Source organism: Monodelphis domestica, chromosome 3, assembly GCF_027887165.1.
Source record: "Monodelphis domestica isolate mMonDom1 chromosome 3, mMonDom1.pri, whole genome shotgun sequence".
In the NCBI taxonomy this organism is placed as follows: domain Eukaryota; kingdom Metazoa; phylum Chordata; class Mammalia; order Didelphimorphia; family Didelphidae; genus Monodelphis; species Monodelphis domestica.
In genome coordinates, this window is record NC_077229.1 from 250,134,579 (window position 1) to 250,154,817 (window position 20,239).

The 20,239-nt window shown below is 33.9% G+C and overlaps 1 protein-coding gene across 2 annotated transcripts in view; it reads right to left on the reverse strand.

Moving 5' to 3' along the window:
- Window positions 1-20,239, reverse strand: part of CDH7 (cadherin 7) — a 193,368-nt gene that overhangs the window by 34,595 nt on the left and 138,534 nt on the right. For both annotated transcript variants that reach the window (XM_001365629.4, XM_016431702.2), the window contains exons 7-9: window positions 17,664-17,917; window positions 3,049-3,185; window positions 457-578 (exon numbers count right to left, since the gene is read on the reverse strand). In XM_001365629.4, coding sequence (XP_001365666.1) covers window positions 457-578; window positions 3,049-3,185; window positions 17,664-17,917 — 513 coding nt within the window. The remainder of the gene's footprint in view (window positions 1-456; window positions 579-3,048; window positions 3,186-17,663; window positions 17,918-20,239) is intronic.

Genomic DNA, 20,239 nt, shown 5'->3' on the forward strand with positions numbered 1-20,239 from the left:
AATTATCTGGTGAAGAAGGTTAATTTCAAATTTATCTATTAATTTAATATCTTTGGGCATTAGAAACAAATAATGCTGGTTAAACTTTATAATATATACCACAAACACCTAGAATAACAGATAAAACTGAGATCATTTGTATTTGACACTTGTATTTGAATGAGAATTCACTTAAAATCTACTGGGTAATGGAGGGGGTAGAACCTTTCTGCAAGAAAATCTTGGACATCTGACCATTTACCAAGACATTTTTAATTTAATTTTTTTCCTCCTAGGTATTTTCACCTTCTTAAATAGATATGGGTTTGAAAGCTACTTTCATGTTAGTTTACGTTCCTCCTAAAAGCATTACATTGCTGAAATAAGGGGTTTAAAGTGTCCGAATTTCCAAAAGACCAGCAGTATAAGTTTAAGAGAAATGAATCATTTTTGGAATGGAAATACAATAATTCCTACCTGACCAGGTTGGGCATTTTCACAGACAGTGGTCTCATAATCCATGGCAAATTCAGGGGCATTGTCATTGATGTCCAATATAGTGATGGCCACATAGCCTCTTCCTATTTGAGATGGATTCTCTAGATCAAAGAGAAGAGCTTCCTGTAAAATACTCATCTGTTAGATAACTATTTCTACTATTCTTTTGTTTTGAAAAATAAAGTTTGATAGCCTAGATAATAACACTTTCTTCTCATATCCATGATGTAACTTTAGTAATATTTTAAAAGAGACAAAAAATGTAATCTAGAATTAGATTCCAATCCACCTTAGAACTTGAAGAGACCTTAGAGAAGTAATGGATAGGGCACCAGAAATTGAGTTAGGAAGTTCAGTTCATATCCCACTTATCATTTAACTTTTGTCTTAATTTCTGTTTCCTCCTTTTTAAAATAAGGGAGTTCATTTAGATGTTCTCTGAAGTCCCTTCCAGTTCTAAATCTATGAAATACTCCCATTTAAGAAATATTTAATTTGAACCTTCCTGCTCTAGTCTTGACTTTCTGAACTTTCAAATCCTGCCTTAGATGCTGACTCATTTTGGAACTTCTTTAACTACTTGTGACTTTCTTGCCCTCCAATATTTGGCCATCTCAGTGGCATTCTCCCTCTGACAGGAGTGCCCCCCTCTGCCATTGGTAAGATTCTACAGGGATCTCTATTTTGAGGAAAGGCCTAGTGATCCCACTTTCATTCCCTTCCAAGCTTTCCTCTTGATTTTCTGCACTTTAAAACCCTGGCTCCACACCATGTGTCTCATCCCTTTCTCTTTCTGCCCCCACTCACACCACCACACTTTTCAGCCCCCTTTTGTGTGCTGTCTTCTGCAATTAGAGTATAAGTTCCTTGTGGACAAGGACTTCATTTTTTGAAATTTTATTTGAATTCCCAGCACTTATTAGAGTGGCTTATACATAGTAAATACTTAATAAGTCACCCATTCTCTCTTCTTCCATCTCTTCCTCCTTCCTTCTTCCTTCTTCCCTTTTTTTCATGTGACTTGGCTATAGAAGCTGAGGAGAATATGACTACATAATTCTAATACTTCATTCTCTTCAAAAAGAAAAATTCATTAGTAAAGTTCATGAGATTTTTTAGAATATTGCATTGCTGTTATTTGAGAACATGTATCCAAAAGGAAACTCTTCAGATTTCCAGGGACTCTATCCTTTGACAAATCAATCTTGAAAAGTATGAGAGTGGTATTTGTGATCTTATTTAGAACATAAATTATTAATTATATACAAATAAAGGCCATTCCTTTCCATTTTTAGTGCAATAGTTTTGTCTGTTGCTTTGCAGGCTATTTATACTGAAACACGTATGTTTTTTCCTTGGAGTGCTATGAATTCTTTCTACAAAACATTTTAATTTGAGTATTGGTATTTAAAATGTGTTTTAAGTAATGTGACTCAAAGTTTTAATGCTATTTTAAATTAATACTTAAAAGCTATTTTATGTTCCCCAAATATTTCATATATATAATCAAATTTTGAGAGAGTCTTATTGGAAATGTGCTTTCTAGTAATCATTTTATTTTTATTGGCGTCAGATGAGAGAATAACACTAGAAACATATCAGGGAATGGTTAACTATGTTTCTAGCACTTAGAACAGTGCCAGACATTCAAGTGTATGACGTGTGGTTACTTTTAACTCAGTAAGATAATCTTTTTCCATATACTTAAAAACTTCTATAAACATAATTAGGGATATTTATGGATATGTGTGAGTTTAGAACTGTAATTTTGTCAATGAAGTTAATGTGAAAACTTCCTCCACCCATGAAGATTCACAGAATATCTATAATGTAGTTAGTCATGGCTTCTCCAGGAAGCCTTCCCTTCTTTTTCCTTAATTATTTCCTATGTATCCTGTCTATAGCTTGCTTTGCATGCTGTGTAATCGATTATATGCTCATTGAGGGCAGGGACTGTCTTATGCCTCTTTTTATACCCCAGCACTTAGCATATAGTTGACATCTAATACAAATGCTTATTGAGTGATTGATTATTGATTCATAGCTGCCTTGCACACTGAGAAGTGAGGCAAACCCTTACAGTAACAAAGCATGCAGATGTCAGATGCAGGGGTACAGAGCTGGTTCTTTATCACCTATTCTAAGCTGTATCTCAGGAAATGAAAACAGAAAGATAGAGAGACTGAAATATAGATTGATAGATATTTGGTAGATTAGATACACGGGTGGATTAGATAGATGGGTGGAAGAGAGAAAGACAGAAGTACAGATGTAGCTATGTTTGTATATATTTATATATATATATACACACATACATGTATAATTTTTTTCAGTCATAGCATAGGGGTTGTAAAATGAAAATAATTCCATATGTCATACACAAAAATATAGTCATAGATTATTACATTAAATGTTTGTAAATATAAACAGATAATGAAAAATTATTAAAGAATGTTAGGCAATTTTCAAGTTTTAATGAAAGAGAGAAATTATTATAATTAAAATTAAATTCAAAGTGTATATTCATACAGACAGACCCCCTTAAACTCTTAAAACTAGTTTTTTACTTACGACTTTCCATTGCCAGGACTGTGATGTTATGAACAGCATTCGTCTCCCGGTCCAAAGATTTGGCAGTTGTAATGACTCCACTGTTGGCATCAATATTGAAATATCTCTCCAAGTCTGTGTTTCTATCTATTGAGTACCTAGATGAAAGATTAAGGAAAACTTTAAGATTTATGTTTTTGCTGGGGGAAAAAAAAGGGTTTCATTGATTGCACAAGGAGCAAGGGAAAAAAATCTGAATGCTGCTTTTGTTACATTATTTCAAAGGTCAGAACACACTAGTTAGAGAGGCACTATGACACGGTGACTAGAGGGCTAGGTTTAGAGTAAGGACTTGGTTCAAGTCCTGCCTGTCACACATTCTGACTTTCCAACCATTGGCAAATCATTTACCTTGTGATCTGTTAGCAGTTCTCTATATAGGAAAGTTTCTACTCTCTATCAGTGATGACAAATTACACATCAAGAGGTTTCCTTTGTTAAAAAAGCTCTGGTCATCTTTACCTCATTTTTCATAATCTGCATAGCTGCCTTTCTCTAGTCAGACTCAGCTGCATGAGCTAGCAATCCTGTATTGCTTCTACTATTTGAAGTCATCATTTTATCTCTTACTAGTTCTTTTACTTTAGTTGCCTTGGCATGTTTTTATTGCATCTTTTCACTCTTGTTTATTTCTTATACCATCTTATTGCATGTGGCTGAAATAATCTACTGATTTCTAATAGCAAGAGGGAGTGGAAAGTGAACTTGGGAGTCAAGAAATCTGTCTCCTCATCTTATTTTTTTATTTTAGTAGTTTGGCATATTACTTAGCTTTTCTTTATTTATTCCCTTGCCTGTGAAATAGGAATAATACTGCCAAACTTATTGGACATAATACTGAAAAGCAGAAGAGAGAGACAGACAGACAGATGGAGAGACAGAGACAGAGACTGAGACAGAGAGAGCTAGGAAGATTCCTATGAACTGATGTAGAATTGAGCAAAAGCAGAACAATTTATGTTATAATGTAAATATTATTTTTAAAATTCTGAAATACTTGAGAACTCTGATCATTTCAATGATTAGTCATGATTCTAGCAAGCTGGTGTTAGAAATATGCTACCTACCTTCTCACAGAGAGGTGATTAACTCCATGTAAAGAATAAGACATTTTTTTTGTTAGACATAATCATTTCCAGTGTTCTTCTATAAACATGAAATTTGTTTTTCTTGGCTATGTACGTTTGTCACAAAAGTTTTGTTTTTATTCCCTCCTACCTCACAGTGGGGTGGAATAGGTAACAGAGAAAATAGATTTTTATTAAATGAAAAAAATGAAATGGCCAGTGTTCTTATATAAATAGAAAAATCTGTTTTCCTTGGTTATGCATTTTTGTCACAAGAGTTTTATTTTTGTTCCACCCCCCTCCCCCATGCCCCAGTCTGGTGGAGTAGAGAGAATATAGATTTTTATTAAGTGAAAGAAAATGAAATTGTTAAAACATAAACTTAATATATTTAGTTTAATTGATTATATACATTAAGTACAAATAGACTAAATTAAAAAGAAAACTTTTAACAGCTATGGAATTTACAAGGGAAATTGTGCTTCAAAAAACTTGAAAGTGAAAAAGATTTTGAAAAAGATCCTTGTTTTTATAATAATCACATTTTTCAATAACTTCTTGTGTGAAATTCCATTAAAATTTATGTAAACTCTCAATTTGATCTACTTGGTAAACATGCTCAACAAGGGTACTTTTGGGTCTAAGGGTATACACAGTTTTATAGTTCTCTCTATGCAACTTCAAATTTCTCTTCAACATGGTTGGATCAGTTCACAGCTCCACAAACAGTGTATTAATGTCGCCATTTTTCCACAATCCCTCTGATACTTGTCATTTTTTTTTCCCTTTTGTCATTTCAGCCGGTCTGTTGGGTATGAGATTATATCTTAGAATTGCTTTGCTTTCCATTTCTATAATCATTAGCTGTTTTGGGGATATTTTCACACACATATGGTTTTAATTTCTTCATATGAAAATTATGTTCATGTCTTTTGCCCATTTATTGATTGGTTTATGGATCTTATTCTTATAAATTTGACAAAATTATATATTTTAGATGAGATCTTCAGTTCAGAGGCTTTGTATAAATTCCTGCTGCCCCCCACTTTTCTCCTTTCTTTCTAATCTTGGCAGCATTTACTTTATTTGTAAAAAAAACCTTTCAAGTGAATATACTCAAAATTATCCATTTTACATTTCACAATACTCTTCATCTCTTATGACTCAAATTCCTCTCCTATCCATAAATCTTAGAGATAGCATTTTCTCTCTTCTTCTAGTTTACTTATGATATCTCCTTTTAAAAACCTCCCCATTCTTTCCAATGAATGCAAATGCATCATGATTCCTCTTGACTCACTTTGGCACTGAAGTGACTAAGTTGTCAACTATGCCAGTAGAATTCAGCATCCAATATGTCCTACCAATCAGAGGGCATAGATTAGTAGTCTGGCACCATTGTGTATCTGTCATAAATGAGTACCTTAGCTAAATTCAAAGAGACCCATTACCAGAAGTCTGGCAACCAGGTCATTAATCATTTTGGCCACAGCCACCAAGAGAGACGACCTAAAATTTGCAGAGAATTTGCCACCTCCATGAACAGAATGCTGCATTGAGGATACAGATCCAAGCTACCTCTTCCTGCACTCTAAAATCCAGCCAGCGTGGTCTTTTCTTAGTTCTTCCCTCCATTTCTCATCCCTATGCCTTTGAAATAATCAGTTCCCATGTTTAGAATTCTGTCTTTACTATCTCTACCGTTTAGAATCTCATTTTCTTTCAGTGTCAGTCCAAGAATTGTCTTCTACATTAAACATTTCTTAATTCCTCCCATGTACTTGAATTCTTCCTCCATAATAACCTTGGATTTGTTCTGTTTATATCTACATACATGTATATATTATCTTTTTATTGTGATACAACATAAGAAAGCTCTTTAAGAGTCTAGATCATTTTATTGTTTGTATTTTACCCCCAGTACCTAGCAGAGTGATTGGTATTTTAAAAATAATAACAGCCAATAATGTTAATTATCAGCTAAAGGATAGAGTGGTAAAATCTATATCCATTTAGGAAGTTTTGAGATGAAGTCATGATCTTTGAGGAAAGAAGTTGATGTACCACATGCAAGAATAAGACTTATGTATACAGTGCTCTATGTACCAGCAGATTCAATCAGTTTGTCAACTTTAAAAAAACAAAGGCAATTTTACTAAATTGATTGGTCAGTGAAGCCAAAATTCTCAATCTCTATGAAGCCCCACATAAAAACATAGATATATAAGTATTTTTCTAATATCTTATATTCATTTTATATTTCATTCCTATTCCCCAACAACATACATATTCCTATTAATTCTTCCTGAAAATATTTACAAACGTATTAAGTATCAACTCTGTGCAAGCATTATTCAATTTGCCACTGATACAAAACCAAAGTCCTTGTCTTCTGTACCTTATTTTCTTTTGGATTTATGTGAAGTAAAAAGCAGTGACAATATGCATAAATCATTACTGAAGCTCAGTTTTTTGCATTTTTCTGTCTTCCTTTTGCATATTTTGCAAATACAATGATGTAACTTATCTCAGTGACCTATAGAGAGACTTATCTTTATGTTGTACCCAGTGAAGCTACAGGTATATGACTTCTCTTTTGTTAAAGTGATCAAAGAAGAGGAAGTATCCTAATCCAAAGAAGACTGGATATTTAGATCTTTCAGTGTAAAAAGGCACAGAATCTTGATGACATTCCAAGAAAGCTAATGGTGGGAACAAAAGATCTGTCAATCACCAACATGTGTTCTGTATGATGCAGTACAATAAAGTGAGTTAAAGTAGGAAACATATTTCTCATGTATCATACTTTCGTGTCATTATTGAAACAAAAGGTCTGTTACTTAGTTTTGGATACCAAATGATCCCTTTTAAAAACCCACTAATTAAGTTATTAAACAACACTACAATTTAAAGATACCTAGTAAATAAATCTCATGGATACTTTGAGTTTACAGGATAGCCACTACCTGCAGCAGTCATAGAAATAATATCACCTGCCAAACTGTCTTACATTTCTGTTGCACATTATAATACTAATAATGTAATTTATATAGCACTTTATAATAATAGCAAAAGAAATTTATATTGTACATCCGGCTTCACTAACACTTTTCTTAAGACATAGATTGTACAGACAATATTTGTCCGCTGGATTGATGAGAAAATCGAAACCATGATTTGACAAATTATTTGTCCATGATCACACAGCTTGTGTTAGAAATACTGCATATTTTAGTGCAGATAGTTTAGAGAAGGTTAGCTTGCTTGATTAACATGGGTCACATCCATATACAGGGGTCTATCCTTATATGGGCCAGCTTGCTTCACCCCATTGCTCCAGCCTGGATCCTTGAGTTCAAGCAGCTGATCAATCAATCAAGTATTTATTAATCACTCATTATCTTCTGGGTATGGTGCAAACCATTGGGAATATAAAGATAAAGAAAAAAATCCTTTCTCCTCAAGGGACTTACATTTGGGAGAGACACCACACAAACCTAGAGATATAAACAGAAGAGATGGAAGGTAACCTTTAAAGAAAAGGCACTAGGTAGTGAGGATACATGGGGAATGTTTTCTGTGATGGGATTTAGAGTAAGAAAGAGACAATAAGAAATAGAAGTCAGGAGGGAGAGCATTCCATGGATAGGGGACCAGAAGTACAATGGCACAGACTCTCTATTCACTATATAATGGCACATCATTTCTGGGGAACAACAAATAGGAAGAAGAGTGTGGCTGACCCATAGAATGCATGTAGAGGAGCAGTGTGTTAAGAATTCTAAATGTCAAAAAGCGAGTTTATATCCTGATGTGTTTGCCAACCATCATTAATGTGTATAGATCAGCACAATCTATCAACACAGTGAGGGGACAAAATGCCAACTCAATGTAATGAAAAATATGAGATCATGAGCCAGTATATACATTACCTTTACCTTTAATTGTTCAGGCAAAAGCCTGCTTAGTGGAAGGAAATCATCCAAAGAAAAATGACTTATTTTTAAAACTGATCTATGCTGCCTTCTATGAGTGATGACAGAGAGAATATGGATTTGGGGGTTATTCATTCTTTACTAATGAAATCTTTCAAAAATCCTATAAATTGTGGGGGAAAAGACAAAGGAATGCATCAAAGTGATGTGTGTGTGTGTGTGTGTGTGTGTGTGTGTGTGTGTGTGTGTGTGTGTAAGAGGGTCTTCAGTAAGTCAGTTTTACACGCTGCTTTCTATGGAGTGGCCCAAGACCTAAAATTCTCAACCTCTTTACTTAAAATTGAAAGTTCAATTCCATAGGGTCATTAAGAAAGATAAAGCATTGATTGAGTTGAATGAATATTTTTCTACTTAAGAACTTTTTACAGACTTATAAACATCCATATGTGTATATACACCTACATAGTATTTCCTAGTCTATAGTATTTCCTAGTTAGTTCTTTCCTTTGCCAGTGATGCCATTGATCTTCACAGATGCATTACAGTTCATATTCTGAACTCAGAAGTCATCCAAATTATCACACAAGGCCCTGGCAGTTGCTTTTTTTTCTGTTGCCAGTGAATAGTATTCTAAAAGAGTAAAGGGAGACATCCAAAAACCTACATTGAAATAATATTGTAAAACAAATTTTAGTATGTGAATATTTAGGTATATTACTGTCTGGTAAAAGAACCTCAAAAAAACAAAAAATGATAAATATGTTAAAATTCTAAAAATTGATATGTGGAGGAAGATAATCTAGGAAATGAATGAATCCAACCACAAAAAATGCAAACGGAAAAAATAATAATGAAAAATTAACACTGAGGGCCAAGCATAAGATATTCAATTCCTCCCCCTTCTTTGCCTAAGTGGGGGGCTCTTGATGTTGATCATTACTGATAATATTTGACTTGTTTGTTAGTTTTGTGAATTTTTTTCCCTTTTATATAATTTGTTTTAAGGTATGATTCTGTCTTTGAAAGGAGGAAAAATAAGTAAAATGGCAAATACAGATCAGGCAAAAGCTATAAATTAAATAATTAAATTAAATAATAACATGCTAATTAAACACATAAATATAAGCCAAACATAAAGTAAGTTTTTTTTCCCTTCTAAAATGCATTTAGCAAAACTATATTCATTCTATGGATTCTAAATAATTCAATATTTAGTAATGTTAAAATATTCTATCTGAGGACCTATAAGCAAAAATAAGTCAAATGCCCTTGTGCATAATAACTATTACCAGAAAATCCCAGAACACAAATACAAATACTTTTCTCATATTTTAATTTTAAAAGGGAAATGTTTCCCATATTCTGAAACCTTTTATCCAACTGCCTCCAGGACATTTCTACCCATATATTTCTCCAGCAGTTCAGATTTAACTTGTCTAAACCATGCTAACATTCTTCCTAACCAGCCATTTTATGTGACTTCACTATTTTTGTGAGTCAGTCAATAAACATTAATTAAGTGCCTTCCATGTGGCAGAGAGTATGCTAAGTGCTGGGGATATTAAAAGAGCCCAAAACAATCTATTTCCCTAATCTATTAAAAGATAGAGTGACAGTTGCTCTCTGGGTGTGGCTGTTGCTCTGAGGGAGGTAAGAGTCAGACTCTCTCTCTGAGGGCTTGGATGAGGTAACATCTTTTTCTCTCGTACTTTCTGAAGTAGAAGGAAAGGAAGAAAAGACCTGAAGGAGCTAAGTGTTTTTCTTTCCCAATTTAGTAAACACTTATCTATCTATTGCTGTTTTTATAGATTGTTTTAACTCTGAGAAGACCAAAGATAACTCCACACAAATAAAACTCCCTAAATCTGCAAGGAACTGCTTCTCCTGTTTCACAGGCTATACTGATCCTTCCTGATCTGACTAACCCAAATTTTTACTATTATAAATAAACTAACACTATTATCCTTATAATTCATAACTTCATCTCCAAGTTATGAAAGTAATAAAGGCTACCTGGCTGAATCTCAGCAAGAACCAAGTTAGGACTCTAAGCCTTTGCAGACTCATAGTCCAAACCAAAGACCAAGTCTTTCTTTGTAATAGATTAGGGAAACTCCAATTCTTTCTCAAGCCAGCTTCTCTACTTTTTATCTCTAATCTAATATAGCAAGGCTTAATTTCTAATATCATCCTTATAGCATTTGGTGAAAAGGGTTGCACAATATTAGTGGCAGTGGCAGAGAAGAGAAAGTGGCAGAAGTGAGAGATATTACAAAGGTGAAATCGAGAAGTCTTGGCAACTGACTGGATGTGGAGAAACTGGGAAACAGGGTTAGAGGAAAGATAATGAATTCTGTTTTGGACATGTTGAGTTTAAGAAGTCTACCAGATATTCAGTTTGAGATACCTGAAAGGTAGTTGGAGATGTGAGATTAGAAGTGAACAGAAAGTTTCAGGCAAGTAGGATAGGTAGATTTAAGAATCTCAGACTAGAAATAGCAATTATACCCATGGGAATTGATGATAGCAACAGTTGAAACAGCAAAGAGGAAGAAGATAGTTCAAGACAATCCCATGTGATACCTACAATTTACGGGAATGGTCTGTATGAGGATCTCGTAAAGGAGACTGAGTAAGAGTGATCTGACAGGTAGGAGGAGAAGTAGGAGACAATTGATGTCCCTAAACCCTAGAGGAGAAGGCATGGACCAGGAGAAGGAGAAAGAAATGGAGTGGAGGATAATCATCAGTCAAAAGCTGCAGAGAGGACAAAAATGAGGATTGAAAAAGGACATTGGATTTTGAATTTAAGATTACTGGAAAATTTAGAGAAAGCAGTTTCAATGGAATAAAGTCAGAAGTTGGAGTGCAAGAGGGCTTAAGAATAGAGAGTAAAAAAAAAAAAAGCAGTGGTATTTATTATGGAAGATAGTTAATTGGGATGCAAGAATCAAGGGAGGATTTTTCTGAGGACTGGGGAGACAATAGCCTGCAAGGGGGCAGTAGGGAAGAGACCAGTAAAGAAGGAAAGATTGAAGGTCAGACATATCACAAGATTCCACATTTGAAACTCTGATATCATTCTAGTATCTAAATTCTAACTAAACAATATCGATTCTGAATTCACAAGATCTCCTTCCATTTTTATTCTTTCCTTTCTCTTTCCACTGATAATTAATAATATGGAAATATGTTTTGCATGATAATACATGTATAACCCAGATTGAATTTCTTCCCAGCTCTGGGAGGGAGGAGGGAAGGAAGAGAGGGAGACAATTGGGATCATATAACTTCAGGAAGATTATGTGGAAATGTTATTACATGTAATTGCTAAAATAAAATATCTTTATTTCCAGTGATAGATTCCTTTTTTAAGATTTAGTACCATGGTACATGACTGGTGTCTCGCTTCCCACTTTTGCTGAAGTCTAAACTGTCCTTTTTTACCAGTAGTGGCATGGCAAAAAGTGTTGACGTTAAGAGACCCTGTTGTTCCCATTACCTTAATTTATTCCTTTAACTTAAGCACTTAATCAGCAAATATATTTTAAGTATCCAATGTGTGCACATCATTCTTCTAGATGCTAGAGGTACAAATATGAGGGGATCTTGGTTAGAAATCAAGCCATCTCCCTTTGTACACTCAAATAAGCAACTGAATTAATATCTTTTAACAATAATTTATAAGTTCCTGAGGAAACATTTTCCTCCTGAAGAAGGAGTGTGGGTACCATTGACAGAATCCTCAGTTTGAAGTAAGGTAAATTGTATGGAATCCTAGTTCTCTTTGTGACTTTATACCCAAGCTACAACTTTTTTTACCCTCAGTTTCTCCACTTATCTAATCAGAGTACTATTTTTAATTCATTCTATTCAACAAATACTTGTTAATCATCTACTATGTAAACTACCCCAATGAAAATCCTCATTGATCAACTTAATGCATAGTGGAAATGAAGCCAATTTTTTAAAAATTCAGAGAAACTGAAATACAAAGGTAAATCAAATTATCCCAGCAACAGAGCCAAACACTTACAGAAACGGGCAAAGAGCCCAATCCCCTTGACACCAAGTTTGTTACTCTATTGAGAACACACACTCACATATTTCATTCTAGAATCCTGAACTTTGTGCCCCCAACTTCATTACACATCCCAATTATATGTGGCATATGGCAGGCATGTGTTTAGGCTACAATAAAACCTTAGTAAACCTAATCCCTAGATAAAATGACTCAACTCTAAACACCTGATTCTTCAATCCTTGTCACATTGTTTTCTACAAGTCAGATTGGGCTTAATGTCAAGAAGTTCACACTGCCAGTGCCTTCAGGTCTTGGAAAATAATACTGCTTTGTTTTTCTTGAAACATATGGTCTTCACCTAAAGGCATTCCTAAAAGTGTCAGGAAACAGAATCTAAAGTTTTCAAACTTTTCTTCCAGTTAATAAATTAATTTGGAAAGGAAATAACAGCACCCTAGAGAGTTATGCTAAAACTATCCATATGTTGGCATTCTCAGAACAGCATTTTATTCTCTGATTGTTGAATGTGTAGCTTAAATGAATTTCGCAGGATCATCAAAACACTTACTTAATTTGTGTTCACTTATGATTAGTTTATGAATACTTTTTGTTTAAGATTATTCATTCTGGTTTTTATCATTCTACTCTCCTCTCAGCTCCTTTTACAAATACCTGTGCCCTATTTATCATCATTATTATTATTACTAATTAGCAAATATATGATACTTTAAAGTTGCAAAGTGCCTAAAAATATTATTTCATTTTATCTTAACAACCATGGGGCATAGATGCTGTTTCTATTTATTTTTAGATTAGGATTGTAGCAAACATAGGTTAAGTGACTTGTCTAGTTTCACACAGCTAAAAAGTATCAAATGCTGGAACTGACTCAGGTTTTTCTGATTCCATATCCAGTGCTGTACCCACTGTGCCATGTTTTATTCTATTATCAGTATTAAGCTCAATTTCAAACAGTAAAGGGAACTAACATGGATAGTGGCATAAGACATATATGTTAAAAGATATGAACAGCAAAAGAGGTGAGTTGTTCACGCAGGCAGGAATCAGAGACAACACTTCTTATCAAAAGATATTAAAGAACAAAAGAAACAATAACCAGCTATTGAATAGATCTAACACAGGGAAATTAAGGAAAAAAATAAAATTGGAAACTAGAGAAGTTTTGGGATCTAATTTAGTGGCATATAAATCCACACCAACAAAATTTCAAACCTTTAAAGTATTGAAGTTTTGCTGACAAGAAAAGAAAATGATATAAGTGAATACTTGCACATGACACTTTGGAAAGTTCCATGAGAAACAGAGCAAATAAAACAAGGTAATACAGCTATGAGTTCTGGGGACTCTTTCCTCATATAAAACTCAAGCGAAATGGATCTTTTAAAGATAAAGAAAAAGTTGCAAGGGGGAAACCAACTATTTATTTAACATGAGCAGTACAAGCATAAGGCCTAATGATAACAAAGAACTCTTCTTTTGGTACTTTCAATTCTTTACCATATTATTTGAGCATGATTCTAGTGATTTTTCCAAATTACATATTTTCAATACTTTTGTATTATATTTCATCTTAACTGATTGCAGAGGATCAATTAGAATTCATCTAGCATCCTTGTCCAGACACTGCTTGGCTTCCTATGCCATATCATCTCATTTTTTACTATTTGGGTCTTCCCCCCACTAAATCACATCTCCTACTCCTTTATCTCTAGCCCTTTGCTCTGATCTTAGGAAGACCTGGTTTCTAATGTGAAAAAACAGGATTCATAATTCTTCCTCTTTTTCATTTTCTAGTTTTGACCTTGTTTAGGAATGCTATTATATTCAAAACCTCTATTATAGCTATTACTTCCATGACTTGGATGATCCCTTTAAGGGTATAAATGGCAACCCATCCCACACAACTCTTATCCATATTCATAAGTTGGCTATGGTTGTTCTACCCAGCCTGCTTGTGGCTTTCCTTACTTTCTTAAGATACCACAAAAGTACTAGTGGAGCATCCTGGTTCTCTATTATCCTTTTCCTTAGCCATATGACTGCTCTATCTTTTCTTCTAATCTAACATTTACCTGATGGCATCATTTTAGGCCTGCTCTAATTAGAAGTTCTTCATCAGTCATAATTGTAGAATTATCAGACATGCAATGTATCTCTCCAATGCCCTGTGTGAGAGACTTATTTTCACTTCTTTGGTGACCTTTATTCCACAACTCATGGCCATGAAGCAAGGTCAGTAGAATGCTAGTATTAAAAAAAGGTGATCTTTTGTTTCCTTTAGAAGTTTGGGCTCATTAAAGGAGCCTTACATTTGCTTAAAGAAATGGTTGAATCCTGCCATAATGAGGCAATAATAATTGTGGCTGACTCCTATATGGTTTTTCTAGTATACAAAAGTACTTAGCCTAGAGCAGCTTCATAAACATGAACTTGAAAAGTCCTAACCAATGAAATATTTCAAATGACCTTATTAGACCTGAGGCTATGCACATATCTGAAAGAGTACTTGTGTTATCAGTGTAGAAGATTCGGATTTTCATTCTGGTTCTAATACTTACCAGTTATATAATCCTAGACAAATCTCTTAACTCTTATGTCTCATTCTTTTTTATCTATTAAAGGGACATAATCATATCTATACTATATAATATTTATGAAAAAACCACTTTCAGAATCTTAAAATATAGAATAAACATCTTATGATTATTAGTACTTAATTGTTCTGGCTTTCTTTGATTCATTCTGTTTTTAGGGGTTATGCAGGAATTCTTTGTCGATATAAAATTCTTTGCCCCCTGAAGATAATAAGTGAAAGAGCAACAGAGTAGAAAACCAATAATACAGAGGGAAAAGAAAGGTCAAGATCCAGTAAACAGAAAGGAGTCATGAGTTTGAACAAGGTCAGATTTCAAACAAGAGAATACAAGGGGAGAAACTTCCTATTTATTGGATAAAATCTATCTATCCCCACTACAGCTTATCGTCAAAATAAGAAGCAAAAATCTTTAATCTGAAAAATTGTCAGAGGAGAGATAGGCTATATTTCTGCCCTGGCCAGATGACATCTGCAATAAAGTGTTTGGTTTTAAGCACTGCATTTTTAAATGAATTCTTCCTTTTTAAAAGACATAGGGAGGGAATCTGAGACTATGCCTAAAGAGAAAGAATTGTAGTTGCTTAGCCTGGAAAAGGAAGGTGATATGAGGCATATGAAGAGGTGGAGAATATGGCAATTCTCTTGATATACTTGGAAAGATGCCACATCAATCAATCAATCAATCAACATTTATTAAGCATTTACTATGGGTCAGGCACTGTGCCACATGGATGAGGTATTAATATTGCTCTGCTTGGCCCCAGCGGATAAAACTAGAGGTAAAGGGTAGCTATCTGCTCTGGAGCAAATTTTAGCTTACTATAAGGAAAAAAAAATATCTTAAAAAGTAGAGCATCCAGAATTAGAAAGCATTGTTTAGAGAAGTCCTAAAATCCCTATCACTAGTGGTCTTCAGACAGATATCAGCTGGTCACCAATAGCAGCTAAAGTTTATATAGCATAACAAGTTGACATAAATTAATCTAATGTGTACCTTCTAAATAAACAACTATTAAAATTTAATTTGCCTGACAAAGCGATCCCTAATTTAAACTGTTTATGAATATCATTTTCTTACACTCACATGTACTCTGCCACTAGGATTTGTATCACTTCACTTCTGAAAAGAGTGTCCTGAAAGAGGTTCAGCATAATTATTTTAATAGAGGGTATAACTATTCAGATATGAGTTGGACTAGATAGCTTATGAGTTATCTTCAGTTTCCTAAATTCTAACATTCTAAAAATATAGAATATACAAAGCCTTAGCAATGAGAATTCAATTTATCTTAGATTTTATATTCTTTTATAGGTTCATGATTAAAGGAGGAAACTATTATTTCTTCCTTCTCTCCATTGTGTTCATCTTGAAAATGCCTATTCTAAACAATTATGGTTTACTTGTAATAATAATAATATTAATAGCTAATGTTTATATATTATGTACTATGTGTGCCAGGCACTGTGCTAAACTCTTCACAATCATATTACAGCTAAATAGCAAAACTAGACTTGCTATGATTGGAGTGGCATTATTGTGGTCAGATGACATTAACAAAGTTTATTTCACTATGATAGGAAGCAGGAATACTAAGGAAAATCATTCTGTCATGTTCTCTAGCATAGAACTGAGTTGAGTGTATTTCACGTGAACCTCTTCACCTGTAAAAATGAGGCTACCAAATTATAATCTTTGAATGTTCTCTTTATTAGTTGTGAGCTATGTAGCTTTAATTCAAAACAAAAAAAAACCCAATCAAATTAAAATTATATTTCCTTAAATAAAGTACTCTCAGAATTATTTGCAAAGCACATGTAGAACAATAAGCTTTTTCTCTTAGAAATACAATTCTGCCTGAAGCAGTATAATTTAGCTAAAATGTACTAACATTGATTCTTTCACATATATTTATTGACCAACTATATGCTGAACACTCTAGGTACTAACATGAAAAAATAAAATAAAGATTATTCATTAGTTGCTTCATGAAAGAAGTGGACAACATTGCTTTAATTATGTATTTCAGGATGGAAAAAAATATGGCCTCCATCCTCCATTTTTATTGTAAGTGTAGGAACATATATCCCCTCCCAGTTCTGGCCTAAGGTACTTAAAAAGCTTGATTACATGACTTGACCAGACAGTTTGGTTTGGAGGTGGTACTTGATTTCAGATCTTCCTGACTTCAAGGCTAGTTCTCTATATCTTATGAAAGAGCACCTCTCCAAAGAAACACACTGTGTTTAAATATTAAAGAACATGAACATCTTGTAGGCAGAAGCTGTCCGTTTTTATTTCTGTTCCCTTAGTGGCTACCACAATGCCTGTTATTAAATCTGTGTTGGATTCAATTCAATCGAATCGAAGGCTCCTTAAAATATCGATTTTGTGTATACTTCATTGTCTTCCAAAACCAAGTTGACATAATAAATTAAACCATGTATCTTCCAAATAAGCAACTATTAAAATATAATTTGCTTGACAAAGAAATTCTTGATTTAAATTGTTTATGAATATCATTCTCTAACACACATTTATTCTGCCACTAGGATTTGTATCCCTTTAATTCTGAAAAAGAGTTTGTCCTAATACAGGTTCGGCATAATTGATTTAATAGGAGCATAAGCTATGGTTTATGGATAATAACGGATTCCTCCCAAACTCATACAAAAATAAATAACCTTGTATGATAATAAGGTAACATTATTATTATTGTTATTATTATTTTACATCATGAAAATTTTGTGTTTCACTGATATTGCCTCACTTCTCCTCGTTTAAGTCAGTGGACTGAAAATCAAAACATCTGACAATGTTTGTAACTAGTTTTTAAGTGCTGTACTTTGATAGCATACTAAGCTGGTGAAAACCCATAACCTGGCAAAACTCATGAAACCGAAAAGAAACACAAACAAATGAGGCTGAAAATTACCTAACAGGACTGTTTGAGGAATCTGGGTCATGTGCTGTTACAGTTCCAATGATATTGCCAACTTGGGTGGCTTCAGACACTTCCATGGGATACAAGCGGGAGCTAAATATGGGGGGCTCATCCACATCCTCCACAATTATCTTTACTGTTGTCATGTCACTGAAGGGGCCCAGGCTGAGGAAGCGAGGATCAACGTGCTTATTGGCGGCTTCTATGCGCAGGGTATAGCTTGTCTTGGCTTCAAAATCCAGCTCCTGTAGAGAAAGTTATTTGGAAAATTTAATTACCAATTAAATAGATGGAAAAGAAGGGCTCTTTCATTTATGAATGTCAATGAGGACATAAAGAACTTTGCCATCAAAGTACACCCGTCAGCATTCAACAATAATAAATAATAATAATGACAATCGGCATCCATGCAGCTTTCCTGCCTACCAGAGAATGGTAATGTTGTGCTAGTTAACCAAATCTGCTCAATTGCTGTACATTGCTTACATTAATCCTGGTCTTTTGAATAATACTTGAAAGGCCACTGATAAGATGCAGAAATCTTTTTTTTTTTCCACAGAGGCATCAATGTAATATTATCCTACCATGCAATTTAACTGTTAAAAATGAGAGGAAAATATGACTTTCTTCTAAATTCCAATTTGAAAGACCTGGAGACTACATTAAGCAAGTGATCACTGAAATATTCAGAATGCTGCAGTAACAGAGGATAGAGGCCAGCAGCTATAAATGAACAGTGCATTATGTCCTCTGGAAACACAGCCTATTCTACCTGGAAAATAGTATCCCAAGTTTTGAAGGCTGGTTATTTCTCAGGGAACAGATGCAAGCATTAGCTACGTTCCTTAATTAGAAAGTCTTAATAATTCTCTTTGGACATTTAGGAATTCAGTGACTCAAGCTGATGACTGTGCTCAAAGCCATACCCACACCTGCTATTAGTTTTATTGAGACTTTTATGCATGAGACAGTCATAATATCGACATTTTCATAGCTCTTCTTATTGTCACCAACAACCATTTATGAAGTACTTACTATATGTCAGGCACTAAATTAAGAATGCAGAAACCTGATTTTTGCCCTCAAGATGTTCAAATTCTCATGGGGAAAAGAACATGCAAAACAACTTAGAGACTACACACACACATTTTAAATAGGAATGTAGTTTAAAGTTAGGATGGGAACGAAGTCTTGAATTAAGCCCAGGTAAACTTGGAGGTGAAGGTGAGGAAGGAGTGGATTCTAGGCATGGCAGACAACTATAGGGATATGAAGTGCTATTTGTGAAACAGTCATTCCTACCCAAACCATTCAGTGGATTAAAGAAGTTTTAAGAGATCAATAAATGTGGCCACAGATAGCTTATCTTGTGATCACATATCTTACTTCAGGGAATCAAAGAATTAGTTGTAAATATGCCCTTAATAGTGACAACAGTTTTCTCCTTTCTAATGTGTGTAGAACAAGTAGTGATGCCAGCTTTTTTTACTCTAGGTTTCAAGGCTGCCCCATAATAAATGCTATAATGTAATTTATTTACTTTTGATACCAAAGAATTAAAACTATCAATGAAAACTCTAAAACTGTGGTGAATATAAAATTTTACCTCAGTTTTCCATAAAGATGGATAAAATGTTAAATATGAGTTGAAATTTAACCTAGCAACTGATTTTTTTCTTTTTTAAATTCAGTCTTATCTGATTGAACAATATTTATTAAGGTACCTATAGTGGATAAAGCGATATAGTAGGATATTAGGGATATAGCAAAAAAAATAAAGTCTCAATGAAACTACATTCTACTGGGGAAATGGGGGAGAAATGTTCAGTTTTATTAATGCCTTTTGTTTATATCCTGCAGTGATATTCTTGTATTAACCTCCTTGGCTCCCTCAGCCTTGACTAATCGAGCCTTCCAATGTAATAAAGAAAAACAGATCAAAAAGAAAATCATAGTAAGACTATCAAACAGTGTAGATTTCTGTTGTCACTATCACTATCAATTCTGTGAGATGAAGATTAGTCATAACAAGTAAAAAGACTTCACCTGCCTTTCAGTGTTATTTTCATTTATATTATTATGGTTATTGTTTACATTTTCCTTCTAGTTTTGCTTAATTCGTTGTCAGTTCATGCAAATTTTCCCATTTCCCTAATTTCCATATATTCACTTTTTTCTCATCTAATAATAACTAATATTTATGTCATGCTTTAAGGTTTGTAAAGCAATTAGCAAATAGTATTATATTATGTTATTCTCACAGCCACCCTAGGAAGTAGGAGCTATTAATGAGGAAACTGAGGTAGACAAAGGTTAAATGCCTTTCCCAGGATTCTCACACATAAAAAATGTCTGACATTGGATTTGATATCAGATTTCTCCTCATTCCCAATATAAAATTCTGACTACTGTGCATTTATAAACCACTGCATTCACAAAACAAAATTTATACAGCTTTTACCCAGTTATTGCACTCCTCTTATTTTTATACCACAAAAATATGGCTATGAGTTTTTGTCATATAGTAGACCTTCTTGTCTATGTCCTCTTTATATTCTAGGTAGTAC